This window comes from Mesitornis unicolor, unplaced genomic scaffold (assembly GCF_000695765.1).
Source record: "Mesitornis unicolor isolate BGI_N332 unplaced genomic scaffold, ASM69576v1 scaffold1869, whole genome shotgun sequence".
Classification (NCBI taxonomy): domain Eukaryota; kingdom Metazoa; phylum Chordata; class Aves; order Mesitornithiformes; family Mesitornithidae; genus Mesitornis; species Mesitornis unicolor.
In genome coordinates, this window is record NW_010206408.1 from 215,381 (window position 1) to 238,999 (window position 23,619).

At 35.0% G+C, this 23,619-nt stretch overlaps 1 protein-coding gene across 1 annotated transcript; it reads left to right on the forward strand.

Annotated features, from left to right (window-relative positions):
- The first annotated feature begins 1,795 nt into the window (after positions 1–1,795).
- Positions 1,796–22,282, forward strand: RNF212 (ring finger protein 212). Its single transcript, XM_010191735.1, has 12 exons — positions 1,796–1,907; positions 3,415–3,476; positions 7,596–7,670; positions 10,483–10,539; positions 13,382–13,440; positions 15,198–15,262; positions 15,352–15,418; positions 16,244–16,289; positions 17,026–17,089; positions 18,866–18,938; positions 19,722–19,918; positions 22,245–22,282. Exons 1-12 carry the CDS (start codon positions 1,796–1,798, stop codon positions 22,280–22,282), a joined length of 915 nt encoding a protein of 304 aa, XP_010190037.1.
- The last annotated feature ends 1,337 nt before the right edge of the window (positions 22,283–23,619 follow it).

Genomic DNA, 23,619 nt, shown 5'->3' on the forward strand with positions numbered 1-23,619 from the left:
TATTTAGCTAGTTTATATACAACTAGCAGAGTAGCTACAGTATCATGCAGCTACAAGTCAAAAGCTGTGGTGAAAAATTCAGATAATTAGCTTGACAAAACAACAGTAGTGTAAGAAGGAGTTGGAGGTGGTTATAGCATGACCTATCTCGGAGTTTGGTCAACGTGTAAAAGGAAATTCTTGAAAAAGTTTCTTGAGAGCACTGTGATAGCAGAATATTGTAGTTTGGCTTCCTATTTGTCTTTCCAGCCCCTTTGCTAGTCTGAAAGGTAGTGAAAGCTGAAATATCTGTGACCAATTATTGTTTTAAAGGCACTGCTTTCTTTCTTTTTTCTATCTTCTCACCTTTTTTTTTCCAGTAGCAAGGAAATGACATTGCTCTTTAAGTTCACTTATGTTTATGTTATGGGAATGAAAATACAGCTGTGGGTATGTAAGAATCCGTAAAGTTGATACGAAGTACAGACAAAAAGCAATGTTTGACGCACCAAATATATCAAAATAAAATCTCACAAAGTTACTCACTGAGGTGTGTCCTCTATTTTTTAAATCTGAGATTGAAAATCTTTAATTCTAAGATTAGGATTGTCAGTTGAAATGCAAAGTGAATAAGTGTTAATAAATTCACTGTTATAGAGCACTCCCTTACAGCATGTCTTGCAATAACATCTTTGGTGGTGGGAAAGAAGGAAAGATCTGTTACAACCATATGGTATATGAAGTCCATATGAAAGTTTAATAAAGGGTTGCTACAAGGCTGTGGTTCAGACTTTAGTTGATGCTTGTTAGCTGGCTCCTAACTACATCCCAATGACAAACTTAACTCATCCCACTTACAATACACTTAAGCTTTTAAACCAAAAGGGCAGGTACCATGCCAGAATTTATAAAGGAGCCGATTACGCTCCTCTGTGTTAATTAGGTCTGTACTCAAACCAGCACTGAGAGTTGGAGCTTTGACTATAGCTTGAGAGTGCTTCATTCTCTGTCTATAATAATAAGAATAATTATAATATTTTTTGCTTTGATGAAATGTTTTCAGTCTCTTTCAAGATTTTTAATTAACTCTGTAAAGCAGAAGCTGAATCATAGCTCTTTTGGGAAGCACTTTGGGGACAGTAGTCTTCATGAAGTTAAAAACTGGAGGTTCCTACTATGCAGGCAGTGGCTCTGTTGTACTCAGAGCTACAGCCCGTGCTGCAAGCAGGTCTGTAAGGGAATTTTCTCCTAAAATTTTCATCAAGGGAAACTGCAAAGCCCTGGGTTTCTTTGTGGCTTGTTTTGTTTGTTTGTTTGTTTTGGTTGTGGTTTTTTTTTCCCCAGACTAAGAAATGAAAACTCCTTTTTCTGTTCTTTTTAAACCCCAAAAGAAGCAACAACGAACCTCTGGCAGTACATTATTAACCTTCCTAGTTTCCTGCATTTAAGAGTGAAAAGCCACTCCTATTTTCCACACACCTGCTGTCCCAGCGGCAGGGCGGGCCGCCGCGCGTCGCTGCCTCTGTGAGTAAGTGTGTGAGGGAAGTCTCTCAGAGAGGATCCTCTGCGTGGGCTCCCTCTCCAGTTTGGTAGCGAGAGGCCAGAAAAAGCCTTTTTTTAGGGTGTGAGGGTCAAACTGCGCTGCCCCAGACCCCCCCGGGTGAGGGGGGGGGGCGATGCCGACACCCTTCACATCAGGGCCTGGTGCTGCCTCAGTGAGGAGCGACGCGGGGGAGGGAGGCCTGTAGGCCTCACCACGGGGGCGGCAAGGAGGGTCAGCATCTGTCTCAGCTGGGTCCTCTTGCCCCTCGACCTCATGGCTGTCGCGGTCTTTTGCAATGTCTGCTTCTGTGAGCCTCGCAAGCCCACCCCACGGTTCAGCCTGACCAGCTGTGGCCATGTTATCTGTGAGATCTGCCTGCAGAAAGGTAATGACTGCTGGCCATGGGTGTCTGGGTCCTCTGCTTAAGAGGGTCAGGCAGTGCTGCTGTGTACACATCTGTCTTAACCATTAAGATTTCTGACTCTTTGTGGAAAAAAGAAAGGCCTGAGCTTCTCTTCTTGACAACTGAATGTTATTGAAAGCTCCAGAAAACGAGGATTTAATCTAAGCTGAGTTTGCATGCTTAGGGTTCATGTTCGAATTGTAAAAGAAAAAAAAAAGATGGCTGGCTGCTCTTCTAATTTTGCAAGGTTGTGCTTTTTCATTAGTGAAAGAGCAATTTGCAAAACATAGGATTTGTGTAGGGCAGATTTTGATAATAGTTTTAAGACATTTTAAATCTCAGTATTGTCCCTGAAACACTAGAAAATTTTCAGCAGCATTAGGAGGATTGGAGGTGATGTTTAGAAGCTCTTGTGTGTTGCATGCAATTCCTGAGTCATATTCTGGTACTCCTGTGATGTGCTTAGATGAAAATCTGTGAAAAAGATAGTGGAATAAAGAAGTTACTTTTCAAAATAAAAACCAGCTGACAGACTTTTTCTCTTTGAGGTCATACTAAATGCCCCACTTTTTTTGTAAGGGCACACAGAATAAATGATTGATCTGTATTTCAGCATTAAAACTTTTGACTAAAAGTTATCAAAGAGTTGCTGTTGAGGAGAGAGGATCATAAAATGCAGCCTCTGAATACAACTTGCAGGCTCCTGAACAACAGCTTTCATTTCTGCTCTTAATATTGTCTGACAGAAAAAACTCTTGAGACATTATATTTTTTTCCTAGGAATTCAATAATAATAATAATATCAGGTTAAAATGTATTTACTCTTTAAAGATATTTATAAACATTGATCCTTTGAATCCTTAGAAAGGAAGCATCCAGCGAAATTATCAATTATAAATATTGTAGTCATATACATTTACTAGAAATATTGGCTAATATATTTGCAAATAAAGAGACATTTAAAAAATGATAATGTTTTTTAAAGTGATTTGATGAACTTTACAGTGGAACAATTCACAAGGTAAAATTATTATTTGGAGTTAAGGTTTCATATTTACATTTTACATAAGTATTCAGTTTTACTGAGAATGCCAGACTGGGGCCAGTCTAAAAAGTCATATATCTGATTGACTCTAACTCATTAGTGCGCTTAAGCATACATTTAATTAAACCAGGCAAGTAGTCCTATTTAAATAAAAGGAACTAAAAGTCACCTGCATTTAGTGACACTAATGATATTCATAACATCATTTATATGAATGCTTATTTGCAGGAGTAAAACTTGATGACATACACACACATTTTCTCTGTGCAACTGTGTGTAATGTTTACAAAGGCAAATTCTTTATTCGTGTTTATTTGCATTCCTTGTATAACCTTCAGATTCCTTCCACAAGCTCCAAACAAAGGTTTAGACGTCAAATTTCATTAAAAATGTGTTCAATCTATTCAGTTTGATGTATATTTTAAATGTGTCTTTACCTTACAGGCAAAAAAGATGAATGTTTGATCTGTAGAACTCCTTGTCGTGTATTATTCCTTTCAAAACAGGTAAATGAAGCTTTAGTATTGTTGTATTACATTAATCTGTAGTTTGCTTAACAGCTAAATTATTTGCATTACAAAACACTTCCCTTTTGTTTGCCAACTGTGACATGAATATTTACTGATTATAGGTTGGTAGACTTAGACAGTTATGCACTATACAGCTTTTAGTTTTATGGATTTCTTCAAATCAAATCTATGGAGACTTCTTAGGTTTTTTAGATTCTGCTGGGCTGTAAATCACTCCAACATTTTCAAGAAACATGACTGGCTTCTGTGTAACATCAGTGACTGCTTTCAAAATATGGAAAAATGTTTATAGACTTTGGCATTTGTACATCAGAGAAACTGTATTGTAATGAATTGTTTCTTGAATATATTGTAATAGACCGAATCAAAAATCTGCATAGCACCACATCAGTGTTTTCATCAGTGTTTTTTCTCTCCATTTTCCTTATGGCCATGTGATTAAGAGAGGATCTGAAATATTGTTGGGAATTCTTGTTATTCACTAGAGGACGAATAGCTTTTAATTACCTTTCTTGAGAAATCATTAGAAAGATTTAATTTTCCCATTTCTCACAGGAATCATCATCTTAGATAGTTTCATAGATGGGTTGGGAAAACATTTATGTTTTCCTAGAGTGATACCTACCTAGGAAACAAGCCTGCCTTACAATGATAGAAGAAATGTACTAAGCTAACACATAAAGTCCTACAAGGCTATAAGGAATTGCATATGAAATAGAGAAAAATTTAGGATTAACCCTGAAGAGGTGATCTTGAAGGAGGATATGTTTAAAACTGAGCTGATGTATATCTAAAAACAGAAATCTCTACCTCTGCATACTGTATAGAAGAAAAATCAAAAACTGCTACAGTGTATTTCATATTCGTAAACAAAGAATCTTACAGAACTGAAACACGGGAAAGGAGACGATGCTACCAAAATTAAAAGAAATTACAGCTAAACAGCAGAATGAAAAACATAATAAACCCTCATAAAACTTCTAAAGGAAGTATTTTAATAAGCTTTCAGTATCAGTCTAGCCTGGCTTCACATTTTGTTATTAATTTCAGTCTCGGGATAATTTAAGTTATCAGGGACCTCTGGAGGTCATCTTGTCCAACACCTTGCTCAAAACAAGGCTACTTTTGAAGTTAGACTTAATCTTAAATTGCAGCATTTCAACAGAACTTGATAATTTAATTCAAAAATGCTGAGGGAATTAAAAAATTCAATGATTGTGATACTAACAAGAATATTAGATGTTTCAATAGAACCTGCCAGTGCTCTGGAGGACTGGAAGGAAGCAAATTTCCATATTCTTTAAAAAAGACATTAATGATGATTGCTTAGCCTTGATTAAGAACAGATAAAATGATTAGAATGATAATTAAAGATGCATATAAAAAAGTCATGGCTCTATAATTCAGGAACCTGAGTGGAAATATACCTGGTAAACTTTATGAGCTTGATGCTGTGGAAGAATTCCCAATGAGTAGGAGGTCCTATAAATGTGTTAAAACTCCTCATTAAGTTGTGTATTGGGGCAATCAACATCTACACATTAAATATTCTCGTCTTTACAGTGATGCATGCTCGTCACCTTTATATCTTCTTTCTATGTCTCACGATCCCCGCTTGCTTTGTCCCAGAGGATGGTTAAGTGTTATGATAAATCAGAATCTCACCGTTCATTATTTCAGAATGTCATGTTAACATCTGCTACTCCTCCATGCAGTAAATAAAGTATAAACAGTGTTCTACAAACCTTTATTTTAAAGAGTTATTAAATCAGCAATGAAGCTGGTTCTTTTGGTGGTTGGTTTTTTTCAGATCTGATAGGTACTTAAACCAAGGTCATTGCTTTGTTAGGACCCTCAATAGGTTTCTGGAGCTTGCCTCCTATAAAGACATTTTAAAGAGGCCAAATGTACTTTTATGAAAACATTAATTTTTCTAGATGAAATTTTATGGTCTTGTTTATATTTTCTTAAATACCATAGATAGGTCAGACCTTGCTGTCTGTCTTACCTGCTTTTTGTTTTCTGTCTGCCAGTTCACCCTGTGGAAATTTTTGAGTGTTTAGGCTAATGTCAACCAAATTAAAAGAGCAGAGGAAGTATCAAATACAATTAATTGATTCCTTTGAGTTCTATAAAAATTAGTAGGTGGGGAAAGCAAGAAACACAGTTTAGTTCCTCTGGTGAGAGAAATGCAAGTACAGCGTGTCAGTAGTCAGCCACATGGGCAGCGCTACAGTAACCAAACAGCGCACACCATCTTTGGTCAGATGAATTGCTATACAGGACGTCAGAGTAGCTGAGGTCAGAATATGGGGAACCAAAGAGACAGATCTGTTGCAAATCCAGGTTATTAATTTAACTCCACACATACTTTTTTTTTTCATGCATATAAAACGTAGTTCCCTCTCATTATTAAAAATACAGACTAAGAACACACTGAAAATAGCTTTGACAAATGCAGCTGTTACTTAGTCTTGAATATTTGACTTTATACTAGTGTTACAGTATTTTTGGAGAGAGAAAATTATTGCCTGGTAACTATTTTACCTTAGTACTATAACTAGTATAACTACTTCGGGGTTGTATTTTGTTTGATTTTCTCATGAATAAATTAGGAATACCTGTCATCTGGATTAAAGTAACACTTAACTGAGTTATCTGCATTGCTTTATAGATTTAGATGGATGTCCAAATGTCATTATGCATTTGTGCATTTCCAAATGGAGCAAAGCCTAATTCTTTTTCTATTTCAGGGCAATATTTTTAATTTAGGTTATAGCTCTTACCTTTCTGTTTTCATAGTAGCCCAGAAAAATGTTGCTTCATTATCAGGTGGCCTACTTCTTATTTCTTTCAATAATTCGCCTTTCTTTAATTTTTCAATTGTTTTAAACTTTTTGAGGTTCTTTATTATTTCTGGGATTAGTTCACATCTTGCCTGCAGCTGTTTCAGTTCTTTTTGGATTTTGAAAGGTGGTTCCTTACATGAAGAATGCCTTTTTACTGGGACAGTCAATTTCCTATCTAAGTTGGGATTATTTTTGCTGTTTTGTTCATCTTTTGGCTAGCCATAAACCTACCTTCTATTGTACAATCACAATGTATTGAAGAAAACCTTCCAGTTTACAGTTTACAGGTGTATGTTGGGTTTTTGGGCTAGATTTCTCATTCGTAAAAGCTGCTTTCTGTCACAGTAGAAGATACTCCAGATATGATCACTGTTAGTTCTTAGTCATGTAACTAGTTTACCGTAGTACTATAACTAGTATTACTATTTTGGGGTTGTATTTTGTTTGTTTTTCTTATGAATAAATTAGGAATACATGTATTTTGGATTAAAGTAACACTTAACTGAGTTATCTACTTTTTTGCTTTATATATTTAGATAAAGGTCTGAATGTCACTATCATTCTGAAATTAGCTTACATTTTGTAGCATTTCTTTCTCACTATAAATAATAAATATACTTTTATTACAATGATAGCTTAAGTACAGAGGTCTTAGCATTTTCTAACAAAACAGATGGCTGTTTGTGAGGCCACATCATGATCTCTGGTTAAAAGTCTCAGTCATAAAATACTAACTACCATTTTAGGTTTTTGTTCTTACACTAGGATAGCATTCTGTTGCCCAGCAGGCAGGAGGGATAAATGGATGCCAGTCAGCACTGGACTCATTCCAAAAAAGGACTTTGAAACAAAACTGATTATAGGATGAATCTGTGTGGGTGGGGATGGTCAGAACCCAAAAGCCCAGAGATGGGCTGCCAGAAACCTGGCTATTGGTCTGAAGGCAATAGCTCTTCCAGGGGTCCACATCTTCCTTGAATGTCCTCTGGAAATTGTTGCTGTCTTAGATACAATAAGTATATATGTATGTAATGTATCTAAAGAAAAGCATCAAGCCTTCCAGGGGGTTAATAAGGGCATTAAATAAAGCTGGCCTTGTTTTCAATTTCTGTTTCATCCTACTTTTTATCTGACAATTTTTTATTTATATGCTTCAGTCAATTTAAGGAACACTTCACAAAATGATTTATTTAAGATGACTTGCGATTAAAAATGCTAACCTTGGTATACTTTCTTTTCTTGGTAGACAAATCCTGATATTCAGTCACTGTTCATGGGAATAGATACGTTATGCAAGAAATATTCAAAAGAAATAACACAGGTGAATCTGCCTTAAAACTTTTTAACTTTATAAAATAATCAGCAACTTCTACTGATTTTTATATAAATGGAAAAAAATATATGAGTGCTTGAAAATGAATGTATGCCCATTACTGTCTTTACTTCCTTAATTCCAGTTTCAAAGTTCTTAAGAAAACATAAATTATTCATCACGATCACTGCTTATGTTTTCAAACTCTCTCTGAGGACCACTAGTCTGGTAATTTTAATGATATAAAATCACTTTCAATGCCATGCAATGAAAAATTAGATCTGCCAGAACCTTAAACATGCCCAGATAGTGTGCCCTAGTTACAGCCATAAAAATTTACACAGCGAAAACCTGAGCTGGCTAAAGCTCTGAGCTGAATGCAGTCTCTCTCTTTATTTGTTCATTAGTCAAAGTGAGCAAATTAACAAAGATCTCTGATCTCAAAGGTTAGGCTTTTTTAAAAATAAGAACAATCCAATTCCTCAAAACCAAAAAAAACCCCAAACAGATCTGTTTTCTTTCAGACGGATGCTGTAAAAGACTTCAATGTAAATTTTTTCCCTGCCCTCTGTAAACCCCAGGCAGGATGCCTTCCTTCAGGCTTAGTTTGCAGTCAAGAACTTCAGTAGCTGTTGAATACATATGGCAAACTCCCATTGCCACCTCATTTTCTGCATCTCTTCAGCTTGGATTTGGGGCTTGTCCTTGTCCTTGTCCCTCTTGCTGAGGATTTCAGTGGCAGTTCCAACCACTCTAGGCTGAACTGTAGTAGTATATTCTTCCCAAACTCACCTGCAACCTTCGTTATGTATTCTCGTCTCCCTTGAGCTGCTACTTGTTTGATCTTGTGGTGAGCTTCTTCATCCAGCAGAAAAGTAACACAGGGAAAATCATCTGCTTTCTTCAGTGGTGATTATGGATTCACACTTGCTCTACACTATGCTTCACAAACTACTCCAAAGCTAAGCATGGTCCCTTTCCTCAGCACTTCTCCTTCTGAGATGCATAGGTGACACAAGGTAAACAAGAAGCTTTCCTCTGTCCTTTCATACCCACTTTTTTAAAGCATGTATGATGATCAGCAGTTACTCTGTAAACTGAACAAATCCTGACAGCTATACCACCCACCAATCATGTGTGAATACAAACTTCTGTAATGTGTCGAAGAAAGGAAAAAGTCTCAAAAGACTAACGTGGGTTTTCTGTAGCCTGAGGCAACCTATGGGAGACATATTGAAATGTAATTAAGTTATTAAGGAATGTTCAGAACATCTACCAGCATCAAAAGACATAAGGGAGCTCATACTCTCAAATCTAATCTCCTGTCACAAAAGCGGGTGCTGAGGGAAGCATATGAGAACAAGGCTGCCATGCATATGTCTTCAGAACAGCTTCCTCGTTTTCAACAGCTTGTGGCACATGGATTTCTCAAGGTGGGGTTAGTGCCCTGCATTCAGATGGTTTTGGTCGATATTTTTCCTCATGCAATTGTCAAGATTTTTTCTAAATATTGAGCATCTATCACATACTTTGAAAATGAGATCCACAGGTTATGCACTGTGTGATGATGATTTCCTTTATCAGGTTTTAACCTGCTACCTGAAGCTTCATTTAAGACTCCAGAATCCCATTCTGCAGGAAAAAGCAACCATTCCCATGCAATCTGTCTGTACTAATCATTAGTTTTAGACTGCTAACTCATCCCTTCTTCAACTGTCTTTTTTCAGCCAGAAAAACTCATGCTCTGTGTGATCATTATTTTACTGAAGCTCTTACATACCTCTGATTAATCTGAACTACTTCAAGACCTACTATATCCTACTATATAGACTCAGGATATAGTAACATATGTTTTTTTAAAGTGGAATAATGATGTTCCCTATTCTATTTCTTTTTTTTAACCACTTCTATGATCTGATTTGCTTTTACTGGCTGATACTGAGCACTGAATTGACATTTTCCCAGATTTCTCCTTTATAGACTTAAGACCTCATTTCTGTGTAGTAGGAGGCAACTCAGAGCCATTACTTTCTGAGTGCCTGTTTCTTCCATCAGTTCTTCTGAAGACACTTCTGATCCTTTGATGAGTATCTAATGGGAACCTCCAGGCTCTTCTACAGTGAATAAAAAGTAACTATTTCAATTAGATACTTCACTGTGAGTTTATCTTCTCTGAGTGTTTCTTCTCAGATGTCTCTATCCCTACGCATTTTCTGGCAGTTTTCATACACATGAGAAGAAAGATTTATTAGTGCGTTATTGGCTATTGTAGTTTGTTGCTCAGGCTCTTCTCTTGCCTACCTTCTATGTTTTTACTTCTAACCTGTCATGGTTTATGATCCTCATTTAGACACACGAAGTGCTTACACGCCACTAGACAATGTGTCTAACAATTATTTTTTAATTAACAGGATATTTTTACAATTATAAGTTATAATTGCCACTAAGACACATTACTTTTTTATGTTGCCATTAATTTTATGCGTTTGCTTAGCGCTAATGAATAAGAAACACTGCAGCTAAACTGGCTTTCCAATGTCTTTATCTTGTTATTGAACATAGTGGTAAAATATAAATTCAGTACAGTAAATCTACCAACTCTAGGGTAGGTCTTACTAGATTAAAATAAACTTTGTAAGACTTTCTCTGTCAGTGATAATAACTCAGAATATATTGTTGGAGAAGATTTAAAGCAGTTATGTTAAATACTTATAGAAGTACAGAAAAATTTGAGTACTGTGAAGTAGTTCTCCATCCCTTTTTTGCTGAGGTTGCATAAATGTAATTAGGTGAGGCTTGATATAACTGTATTTATTTTTAGATTTCAGAATTTCAAGAAAAACATCGTAAACATTTATTGGCATACCATAGACAGAAGGTAACTCTGTGATTTTCTTATTTTTGTTCCTTATATTTGCCTTATTTCTGTGGTTTATTTTTGGAAAATATGTGTACCTTTTATTGGAATACTTAGAATAATTTATCAGGACTGCCTCATTTCTACTCATTTCTCTATTATAAATACTAGTTTTTAGTTATCTAAAATATGTGAGAACTTTCTTAATTATGGCTACTGTTATTTAATAAAACAGATTTTAATTGTGGGGTGACCAACACTAAATGGAGAGACAAAAGAAAAGGAGAGAAGAAACCATTTCACTGTATGGAGGTGAAAGTGGAAGAAGTGGGGAGAGATTGGTACTCAGATGATGAGCCTGGAGAAAAAGAAGGCTGGAGCTGACAAGCTAAATGGAAAGCTTTAGTGACAGAGAACAAGACTGAGGACTAGTACCCTGAATTAGGAATAGCTCAATGGGAAGAGGAATAAAATTCGTTATTCTGTGGAGAACGGGTACTGAGTTTGTGGCTATGTCTCTTCCTCTGTAGGTTGGAAAGAAAATTTATTTCATTTCTCACCTGCTTTTAAATATTTGATAAAATAGTTGACTGTTTCATTCATTTCTAAGGACACGGCCAGGTATATTACTTAGAGCTACTTGGCAATACTGGTGGATCAACAAATCAGTAGGTAACCATGCATGAAGTGATGGGAGGCAAACTCTTATCACTGGCCAGTTGACAATTTTGTGTGTGAGAAGAACATCTGATATGGTTCTCATGGATACAACAGCGTGGAAACTTCAGTGCTTTGTGGCTCATTCTCCCCTGTTTTTCATGACTGCATTCTGGGATCAGTCCTAGTGTACTGTGCAGTGGGTAGTTCTTTCTAGGTCCTGTCCTGCTTTCAAAGCCAGGCCTAATCTATTCTATTGTACTGACTCCAGATGGTAAAACTAAAACCTGTAGGCAAAGTAAAATAAAGTTTTTAATAGAATTTTGCATAAATGGAAATGTTATCTCCAAAAACTCTGTGCAGATTTTTGTTACTTTCTGGTGTTAAGTTATTTACTGTTGAGATAGTAATTTAACAGTGGTTGTAAAGCACTCAAGGATGCAACTTGACCTAAAGAAGGTGTTCAGGTGACAGTGTTGGTTGCTATTTCAGTGGCTCACACTCAGGGTTATAATCTCCATCTGAGTCTTCCTGCCACTGGCTTTGAGACGAAGGTGAGTGGGAAAAGGATGGAGCAAGAGTGATTTACTGCATAAACAGTTTGGCAAATGGCAATGACCCCGAGAGGCGAGGAAGTGCAAATCTATCCTTTGATACAAGTGCATCTTCCTGCCACTCTCCATTCTACAGGTCCTGACCTCTGGGAAAGGGAGAGTATTGCATAAGGAAATTCACAACCAGGTTCTCATGTTTGACTATCTTATTTGTGGTCCCATTCCTTATTTCTAGTATGTAATCCTTGTCACTGTCAACCAACAGCTCTCATCACCTTGATAAAAGCTGCTTTGTTGCCATTTCTGTGAGTTGTACAGCTACTGGGGTGCAGATGGTGGTGTGTAGTGTGGACAACTTGGTGTCCACATTCCTGGCAAGTCTAGACCTCATGTTGTGCTAGGACCCAAAGATATTGAAAACCAAAGTTATTCACCTTCTTTAAGGCATTTTGGCCTTAAAATGATCCAGTCCTACAGAATGACAGGGTAAAGTACATTGTTCCTGACATCTGTAATGACCACGTTCTTAATCAAACGTAGCTCTCATTAGGAAAAAGAAAAAAGAAGAATACAAAAAAAATCACATCTTCTGTAAATTAGATTTTGTCTTCAACCTGTTTTGCAGAGTTTCACTTCTGCAAAAAGAGTATAATATCTCCCACAAACAATATGATGTTTTAAAGGTATATCAGGTAATATTATTAAATATTAAATGATATTGTGAGGAAAAGCATACAAAGTTATGAAGAAAATCCGTAATTTGTCTTCAAATCAAAATGTGAGTAGTGTGAAGTAATGAAGGATTAAGGTCACACAATGGAAGGTAAGGATAAAACACAGATGCAGGCTGCTGAGTAAATTTTTAGACCCTTCATAAAATATAATGTATGATCATGTAATGAAAGACTGTAAAAAAAATGCACACTAGGCAGCTGACCTAATGTTCTTGACCTTTATGTTCTTCAATTTTGCAAGCTCATAACATTCTTTAATGGAGATATTTTTGGTTGTGTCTATAACATAATAGGACATACTATTCACATAAGCATATTCCAAATAGATACTGCAAAGAGTGGAATAAATCTTGAATCTGAAATGAGACATATGGAAACATGGTACTCGTACAGTTATTGCTGTCTTTTCCAGATAATTCCATATTAAATTAAACATAACTTTTATATCAGATATGGAAAAGAGGAAGAAAAATAAAAGCAAACTATTTTTAAGCACTTTTCTTAGTATTCGTTTATCCAGTATTACCAGTGCACTTAACAAAAGGTAATCAAACTAAGTCTGTAACTGCCAAAAAGGCCAGATTGGATGAGGCTTTGAGCAATCTGACCTAGTGGGAGGTGTCCCTGCCCATGACAGAGGAGTTGGACTAGACTGTCTTTAAGGTCTCTTCCAACCCAAACCATTCTGTGATACTATGACGATTCTATGAAAAAGCAGCATATATTTTTCAGACTTTTTCAGTTTGATGGATCCATATAACAGGTATAGTCTTACCCCAGTAAATCTCGAATAGCATTCATGTCTAAGATTAATACCAATAGAAAATAGCCTTTCACCACTTCAGAATAGTAGTTTTGTGAAAATGAAGTTGTATATCAAACAAATAGATTTTGTTTCATTCTATTATTATCTCACAGACGGCAAAGTTGGAAGAATCTCTCAGGAAAGTAACACAACAAATGCATCAGCTACAACGGTAAGAGGTTTAATACAGCAAAAGTAAATGAGAAATAGTATTTATAGTCAGACAACAGCAAGTTTAATGGATAAACCAATAAAAAAGTCATACATTGTTTGCCTTTCTTATGTATTGTGTTGTATAAGCAAAAGCAGCATATTAAAGAAATAAGTGAACAATTATTTCTGTCATCAGGTCCATTTTCTTCACATTAATCAAGACTGCCAGGAAGGAATCATTTTATTTTTTCATTCAAGCCAGTAGTTGCTCTAAATATGAACTTTTAGGTATCTTTATTTTTTGTGATGAATTAAATATCATATAGATATTCAGTTTAAAATTTTTTATTTCCATTTACATGAACGTGTTTGTGGTTTTTTAATGGGATTTCCAGCATCAGATATGGTATCTATCCTACTATCTAACCCATTTGCAGAACTACCAGTTTTGTAACATGATTCTCATCTTCTCTGTTTCTGGAAAAACCAAATTACTGCCTCATCTTAAATTAGCCTTTTTTCACAAATGTATCACATTGACTGATACACCTTAATCTTTTAATCTTCTTTATTTCCAACTCAAAGCCAAAGATCTTACTGATCCCCAGGAGCACTTTGTGCTATTACTTTTTACTTAATTACGTTTTATTTCAATTGTTTGAAAATATTACATTTTAAAAATCATTATGTAGTTCTTCCTTATGTTTATCTAACATTCTATCTTCATAACTTCCTGTCTTCAGATTTCACAAATTGCAGTCGTTAGAGAATACATTAAAAAGGATCAGTTGCAAGTGTAAACTGAAGAGGTCGTCATTGATAACACTTCTGCACTCTTTTCACCCTTTTTTGTTGTTGTTTCCCTTTTAATATTATTTGTGGTCTATTTACCTGAATTAATTCCCCTTATCTCTGCTTTCAAGTCCATGAGACCTATACAGTACTCTAATATTTAAATGGAATTAACACGGAAAACTGTAATATTTTACTGTTGTTTAAAAAAAACCCCCTACTTACAAGAACATAAATAAAAACAAAAAAGATATCAGACCGATCTACTGTGATCCACCTGTGGTGAAATTAATACATTTTCCATATGTATATATTTGTAATATAACTGAAAGAAAAACAGTATAAAGGAAACCAGGTATGTGGTGGATTATCATAGTTTACATATTTTTATCCACTGCTGCCTCTTTGTAGTCTGCATCTCAAATAGATAGCATCTTGATTCTGCAAAGTTCAGAGTTCTTTCTAAATTTCAGATTTTTCAGAGTTCTACTGAGAGAGTGTGACCTAGGTCTTCTCCCTGCATCCCCAGTAGACATATTCCTCCTTTTTATGGTTATTGGCAAAGGTATCAGTTTTACATAGGTATTGGTGAATAGCATAAATATGCCACTGTATTTTGGTTATTTTGGAAAAAAACTTTTTAAAATTTGTGCAATGTATACATAGAAATGAAGATTTTTGGCTCAGCGGTTGTTAATAGTTCTATTTTAACATCTGTTCTTCCATAAAGTACTTTGCTATAAAGTTACCCAAAATTGATATTGTATGGCATGTAATGACTGATATAGACATTATGACATAGCAAAGAAGGATTTAATAGCTTGTCAAATAGATTATTATTTTGCTTCATGACAAATAATGTCACGTTAAAACCAGCTATTGATGGATAAAATGCTTTGATTTTATGCTTTATTGACCAGCTAGACAAGCTAAACCAAACCACCTTTCAATTTATATCTGTTGTTTCTTCTGTTTCCCCTTTAGTATGAAACCTCCTGAACAAACTACACAACTACCGTTTTCCAGTACAAGTAGAAATCCACTTTCCAGTAAGAAGTGTTGGTTTAAGATACTAACTATGGAATACATATCCCTGGATATAGCTATGTTCTAACATTAAATTTATTAATGGCTTTAGTTCCTTCAAGAAAACAGAATGGTTATTCCTGTTCTCTTCATCCTAGTCATCCTTCCACTTCTGAAATGTAGGTACAAATCCATTAATTTTTACTGAAAATCTTAACAATGCCAAAATACTGATATTTTATGCACAAAGCCTTTTTTTTGTAATGAGTTTAAAATAAATATATTTTCTGATTTTATGTTTTGTTTCTGCAAAGCCTGTTAGTGTGAAACAAACTATCTATCCAAGTGTATATAATAACCACTTGTACAGGTTGTCTTTTTACTCACTGGAGAAAAAGATAAGGCACGATGTACCTTATTCTAAAAACTTTTGGATAGATAAGTTGATTATTAGTGAGGAGCTGTTCTCGTTGACTGTAGGGGAAAACTAAATTACTTGTACAGACACCTATATGTATATTGTAGTTGTCTAAAGTTATATGGGATAAACTCCAGTAAGGTTCATTAAGTTTTAAATAAATTGAACATACAACTTTCTCAACTCAACTCTCTCAACTATAGCTGTGACTGTGACTTTATTTTCTGATAAAAATAAAATTTCAAAATGTCCTTGTTGTGGAAAGAAGTGACAAATACATAAATATACATATTTATTGTGACTTAAATACAAGAATAACTATGCTAATCATAAACTAACTTTCTCTGTAAATGTCTAAGTCAAAGCTCAGAATCAATTAATAGATTTTTCTTACTGCTAGTGGGTCTGGGAGCAAGTCACAGAATCATAGAATCATAGTCCTAAATACTTGTATGTGTTATGCATTATGTATTATGCTTTTCCATTATTAGAAAAATAGAACATGAGAATATAAAATAGTTTTAGTGATTATAATGGATATGTGTTTTTATTATGATGTTATACTTATTTTGACCTTTGTTGTAAGAATGGAGCCAATGGAGATTGATCCTGTACCTTCACCAATGAGGAAAGTAAGTGGGGTTTTTTAATATGTGTTTTTATATATATAATGTATATAAACATAGATATGCTTTTGTTTTCTCCTACGCTGTTAATACTGCAAAAAAGAGGATCTGCCTCCCATTGAAAACAATTCTTACACACATGCTTATTTCAGCTGTGCTTGATGCTTAGTAGAAGTCATATACTCCCCAAAAAGGAACTAAAAGGAAATATATCACAACATTGATTTCTGGAATTATGTTCTCCACCTGCCGTATATAGGCTTTTAAACTTCTGATAGTAAATTAAATGGCAAATTCTTGAAATCTCAGTATGTTTATATTATAAAAATGTTGTAACTGTTTCCAAAATAAATGTTGCTAATGGATGAAAGTGAGAGATGCAGTTAATTTTGAGTCCTACTATGTCAAGGAATGGAAATATATGTAAAATTTCCACCTTCACCAGACCTCAGGTAAATGTCTGCAGTGCAGATCTCTGCTAGCATCTCAGGGTTTCTTTTATAACCTACGGATTGGCTGTATCCATAGATATAACCTATGGATGAGTGTGTGATTCATCTCATTCTAAAGGATACTTCTTGGTCTCATTGCTGTTTCCCTTCCTTGACCATAAAGGGATATTCAGAAGGTCACCAGAAAACTGCAGGCTTTATAGACCTCAAAAATGTATCATTGGTGCTTAAAATGCCTTAATAATTGTCCTACTTATTACACTGTAATTAATACCTTGCCATTCATTTAGCCTGAGACACCAACTGGTCCAGCAAGATTATCACTAATATCTCCACCGCAAGATGGACGTATGGGTGAGTAAAAATAGTTTGTAACTGGATAACAGTTGTATTACATTAAGAGGATTAGTAAAGTAAAATCCATACATTATCATTTTACTGAGCAAACTTGAATTATTTTGAGGTATAAGGAACTTATCATGTAGACGTCAATCCAGCAGATGGGAAATGGTTAAAAATGAAGAATTGAATAAGTCTTCCTACTGCTGTCCTACTCTGTTCTATTAATAACTAATTGCAACCAAAATTATTTTTTCTGAGCAATCGTAGTCAACGGTTGCAAAGAAAATGCTATAACGATGTGTATGGTTGAACAGAACAGGCATGCTTGCAATATATGTTGCTGACCCCTTATTAACCTTCATAATTTTGTTTATAGTTACCAGAGATTGACATTGTCCATAATGTCATGTTTAAAATCACATGAGGAAAATCAGGGAAATGAAATGGAAGTTAACAGAAGTATGAAGAATTTATTCAGAAAGCTGATTTTTTTTTCACCTTATCACTGTAATACAGTGTAAGGCACTTTACCTGCCTGTCCTTCCTTTCATTCTGGGGCTGTTGCAGAGCTTAGGTAACACTCTGACATAAATGAGACATGAATGACAGCCTGCTGAAATTAGTGCAGTCTCCTTGAATACTGTTTATTTGTGAGGAGTTTCCCAGAATTCCTAATGCTTGGCAGGTCTACCATTCATGTGCCCCTCCCATTCTTCTTTTATTTTTACAAAATTTTTTTTACATTCAGCATGTTTCTGTAGCAGTCTGTTTTCAGGCAGACTTTCAGCAGTTAATATTTCCAGCCACATAAAGAGCTTTCAGCACTCTTATGTTTTTACATGGTGTAAACATCCCGAAACAAAGGCAAATGCAATTTGTAATGAAGGAGCAAAAATTGCTTTTTCTGTGTTATGTCTAATTTTTATATGGAGATCCTTCCTAAATGCATGCTTCCCTATAAATTTATGGTAACAAGATAGCAATAATTGAGGTTAACTGGTTTTTTATTGTGTCTAAATATAAACTGATATTTAATTAGATAGTAAAATCATATCTTGAACAGTTATGTGTTCAGCACATTTCAGAAGCAACCCATAAAGTTTTGCAGTGGACAAGGTTGAATGAGCCAAAGCATACTGGCAAAAGTAAAGGAAAGTAGAAATAGTGATTTAATGGTGCACTAAAGAGAGTTTGCTTCTCAGAGATGGACGGTGCAACAAGGAATAGCTGAAGAACTGAGGCATCTCAGCAGAACTATCCTGATAGCCTAGAAATAGTCTAATATATGAGAGAAGTTGAAAGAAACCAACATAAGTGTTTAACTTCAAAAAGAATTGTAGAAACTGTGCAATATGATTTTTTTATGACAGCTAAGCTCTGTGTAGAATTAATCTATTGAGCCTAAAGACAATTTTTCACATTCACACTTTGTTGGAGTACTGGTAAGGACTTCCGATGGCTTTCACTTTTGATAGATCTTCTTCCAGAGGTACTGGAAGGCAACTCATGCCTCAGCAAATGTCCTGTCTGTGTTGAATTGTAAAAACATACCATTAATTTTTAGGGCTGTTTTAATCCTTTCTCAAATGGCATGGTGATTTTCTTTTGTCAGCCAATTCCTTACCTTTCATTTTCTGTTGTAATTGTGCATCACTTTTAATTCTTGAATAAACTGGTCGTGAATTTGTCCCAAATAATGCAATTGAAGTACTAATCTTTGTTTTCAAACTCTTAAGTAAAATGGGGTAATTAATGTTGGTCCTGTTTTCAAAAATTTTATTTTTACAGGTAGTGTATCCTACAGAGGTTCTCAGTCATCTGGAATAATGTCAGGCCAAAATAGCAGAGCAGGATCTACAAGGTAATTATATACCTTTTCAAGATGTTACTGTCTGCTATGTGAGACTGAAGTTTCTCTTGCCTGGCCTGTATTAATCTGTACCTTTAAAGGTTATATTCTATATCCAAAGAAATGCTATTGTACAGGCTAGCTATTCCCTGTATGTGTTTCTTATTGTTGGAAGGTTCTATTTTGAAATCACTGTCTTCAAAAATGTGCAGAGATAATCTGAGTTCCTGTAGCTGTGGGCATCTACAGTCGTGGTACATTTATACAGAGGGTAGTAATTTTATAGTAGGAAAGTGCAACAACTTGTCTGCTTTATAATTCTTCTAAAAATCAGAGATGACAACACAATCTAGACACAAGAGCTGTTCTCTGAATAACCTGAACATCTTCATGCAGCGTGTAGTGGGTGTTTCAGGTTTTTCATCTAAACATTGAAAATGTCTCAAAGTGTGAGAATTATTAAAATCAGGAAAAGACTTAAAATTACTCCAGAAAAAGTAAACTCTTGTTCTCTGTAGTCATTAAGCCAAATATATATTCCTAGCACAAATTTAAAATATATTTAATTCAATATTTATTTTCCATCTCTGTTTCTCATATTATTTGTTTTGTCCTTTTGCTTTTAAAATATGTAAATAACCTAAAAAAGTAAAAATATTATGAGGAATATGTAGAACACAATAATTGATAGCATTTTCTATTAAAATATTAGCACTATGAATTAAAGTGGATTTGAAATCTCTTATACTATGAAAGTAGCTTCAAATCATATCCATGCATTAATTCCATTAACAGATCCACACCTATTAGACTACCACATAGCGGATGTTCACTTACATCATCATCTGGGTCACAGAGTAGTACAAGGGGGTCATGGGCTACTTCTGACTTCAGAACCCCTCAGCTGTATCCATTTACATCACCTTCTCTGCAGTCGTCTGTAACAAGACATCCAATCACCATTTCTGGACTTCTTCAAAGACAACATTTAGGCAAGTATATTTTATAAAATAGCAACATTTAACACTTCCTGAAAAATTTTCAGCATAACATATGCTTATTACTCATTTATTGGAGAATAAGAAATAAATAAATAACTTAAGCAATACAAAAATGATATTTCAAAATTGGAAGTGAGTTGTCAGCAGAATATGAAAAATTCGTGGTATTTTCCTTAGTCTTCTGTGCAATATAATGTAAAAATGTGTTTTTGCTTTACCTCAGAAAAATATTTTGAGACTTAAATCTGACAATGTTCATAATCATTGTCTATAAAAATTACTAGTTCCAAATAATCCAAAGCATATAATAATTTGGCAAAGTCTAATCTTGCAACAGATCTCAAGTAAGGAGTAGAGGAAAAAACATTAGTGGAGGAAGTGCAGTGAACTCAGTGGGAGTCATAGCAAGACTGAGATAGTCAACAGGAGTCCTTTAATAAAGAGAATAGTTGAGTTGACACATGGGAAAGAAGGAAGAAAAGGTCTACAATGAAAAGAATGAATGGGAGACAATTTCTGTATGACTGACTGTCTTGTAGAAAATGACAGCTGATGTCTCACAATGTCCAGCAGAGAAAACAAACATAAAAGGAAACTGCAGTATTCTGAGAGTAAGAAGTGAAGTACTAATCAGCTGGTTATTAGGAACTAGGGAATATTAATAGAAATGAACAAATGACTGAACGCATTCTGAAAATGAACAATGGATAGGGAATGAGCAGGTGATGAGGCAGAGCAAAGGGAGGAAGACATGGTAAGGAATAGAAAACAAGGTGAGGATATTAAAAGGGTTGGAAGTAGAAAAGGAGTCCAGTAGAAAAAGAGAACAGTGCATGGGACAGAATAAAGGCTATAGAGGAAGCAGATTAAAGAACTAATGAAGAATGGAGTTAAGAATGCAGAATATTAATGTAAAAGAGACAGTGGGATGGACCAGAGGAAAAAAGACAAGCAGACAGTAAAGGCTGTTTTTCCTGAAAAGCAAGAAAAGTAGAAAAGAGATGCTCTGAATAGTTGCAACATACAGATCAGACAAAAAACCAAAGAATAAGAAAATGATAGGAAGAGAATTAAGGAAGACAAAAGCATTTTCTAGTCTTTAGTTTTTATATTTTGTAAGTATTATTATTTATTTCATTGTACTTCTCTGTCACATGCTCTTTATCTTCACAGTTTGGGAGGAAAGGCTTAGATCATAATCATGATCATTTGTTGCTGGCCATATTTCCAATATTCTGTACGATATTAACATTATTTCTTTTATAATTACCTATTGTCCCGTGACAGACTTCAGCAGTAATCTTTCCAATCCCATTATTTTTTCAGTCCTAATACTGTTCTCTCATTTGCCAAATCTTCTGTCTCAACTTCACATTTGTTACAGATCTAGCTGTCAAGACACCCACATAACTGTTCGCAGTGTTTGGGGTATTATTTATTGAGTGCAGCATGAAACTAGCCAAAGCAGCTGCAAAGAGACCAACCCAAGAGGGGTGTAGGTAGGAATTGCACTAGGGCAGATTAATTAATAAAATCATAAAATGAGTCATAGACTCATAGAACCGCCCAGGTTGGAAGGCACCTTGGCCCTACTTTTTGTGGGAAAGGGAGCCTAGATGAGGTTATCTAGCACCCTGACCAATCACTTACTGGAAAACTAATTATTTGTATTGCAGAGTTTACATCACAAGTGAAATCTGTTACTTGTGTTGATAGGATAATTCAGCTATAAAACATTTTTCCAGTCCATATTAAGTAACACATCCCAAGTAGTTTTGAGTTCATGAAACCTCATGAAACCAAAATAAAGATAGTTTAAGATAGTCATTCATACCCAAGTTATGAATGCTTACATCATAATTGTTTTTCTTGTGGAATTTCTGGACAGTGATATGTGAAATAATGCATGAGCCTGATAGAGTCTGTAAATGATGTAGTAGAAATTGAAGTTAAAATAAAACAGCTATATTGAACGTAAGTATTTGTTGTCTTTGAGCTCTATGTTTACAAGGTAATTGCAGTTCAGATGCAGGACAATGCTTTGGACGTTTGCTTGTGTAACTGGAATTTGAATATGGCAAAAAAATTTTTCAGAAAGAGAAACTAGTTATTCTATATAAATACAAAGGAGCTTATTTAGATTCATAAAAAGATCTGTACAAAAGTTCTCATCAAAATGTATGGGTTTTATTTTTAGGTTTTGATAGTTTTCACTTTCTCTCTTCCTTGAATAGGCTCCCAAAATAATTTGCATGAATGAAGTTTTTCTTTAGTCTTACTGAACTGTTTTCCATTTGTGCTTGTGTTCTTCTTCTAGGATCGACTAATTTTGGAGGACATTCAACAGAAAGATAAGCAAACATCTGTGAATTGTTTTGCTCATTACACATCTGGCGAAGCCCTACACAGTCTTTGAATATCAAAGTATTTGTGATTACTATAAAATGTCAAATTGGTGTTAAAGAGCTAACTGTTGAGCATGATAATTTACTTAAAACATCACTGATCTTGTAGATTAACATCTACAGTAGTTTTAAATGGGAGTAGAAAATTGTCTAGCTGTTTTTAGAAATTTTGGCTTAAAATATATTGTATAAATAAACAGTCTTTATTAACTAAGTGTTAAAACAAAACATGATTATATATTCAACGAGCATTTCTTTCTGTCGATGCGTTGAGCCACAGCAGAACTCTATTTTAAAATGGTTGCGCCTGTATAGTGTTAGAGGTGAGCCCCAGTCCTAAAAAAAAAATGAATTTATCGATTTTTTTAATTCCAGAATTCCATATTTTGGTTTTTACTCAACAGATCACCCCACTGTTGAAAGGGGTAAGATTTTAGGGATATTACATTTAGCAGGCTCTGCCGAGCTCATAATACAGTACCTGTTCCACACTTCAGGAGTTTTACCATTTGATTTAGGTAGCAATGATTTCTCCCCAAAATGGAATGAAATGAGGGAACTAGGATGAAGACACAAAACACAGTGGGGACTATCTTTACTCTTACACAGGAATAGCAACTGGAGACTCTGAATGGAGGGTGCCAGAATGCAACCTTTTTCTTTCGAGAATAACTCTTACGTTGAAATTCCCACCATTACAGTGTATGTCTGGCAAAATTCTGGTATGACTGAGTCATCGAATATGCACCTTCGTTTTGTTTTGGCCCTAACTTTACCTGGACTATTTTAAAAGTAATAAAACTAAAAAGTTGATTTTTTGGGATAAAGTCCCCCAAGTGCATTATAAATTTCTTTCACATTGAAATGTTTTGCTTGACCTAAAAGAGAAGTTAGAACAGAAAGGGGAGGTTTTTTTGTGATGCTGAGATGAAGTGTTAATCCACCCAGAAAAGAGAAGAGCAAATTATTGTTTCTACTATCTCTGAATTTGGTTCTGTAGTTCTTACATCATCTCCCTGGCTAGTTACTGTGATGAGTGTTAACTGGTAAGTGTGCCCCTTCAATGAGAGAGCAGGGTCTTTCATAGCATATTTTAAGCTTCACATTTCTCTTATTTCAATGTAAAACTGCTTATACTGTTCTACCTTGGGAAAGTTGTGTCTATAAATGAGACTTTTCTGAAGGTTTCCTGGATGGGATCATATAGGAAGGAGTCACATGTGCTAGTTCTGCAGAACCAACAGTAATTAAAAACATGAACCTTGTCATTCAAATATGTCAGTAAGT

Bases quoted from the DNA above. Each gene is read 5' to 3' on its own strand.
- RNF212 (XM_010191735.1), top strand. From the start codon at position 1,796: ATGGCTGTCGCGGTCTTTTGCAATGTCTGCTTCTGTGAGCCTCGCAAG. The intron at 16,290-17,025 runs GTAAGTGGGGTT...CCATTCATTTAG, and splicing joins TACCTTCACCAATGAGGAAA to CCTGAGACACCAACTGGTCC. The intron at 17,090-18,865 runs GTGAGTAAAAAT...TTATTTTTACAG, and splicing joins ACCGCAAGATGGACGTATGG to GTAGTGTATCCTACAGAGGT.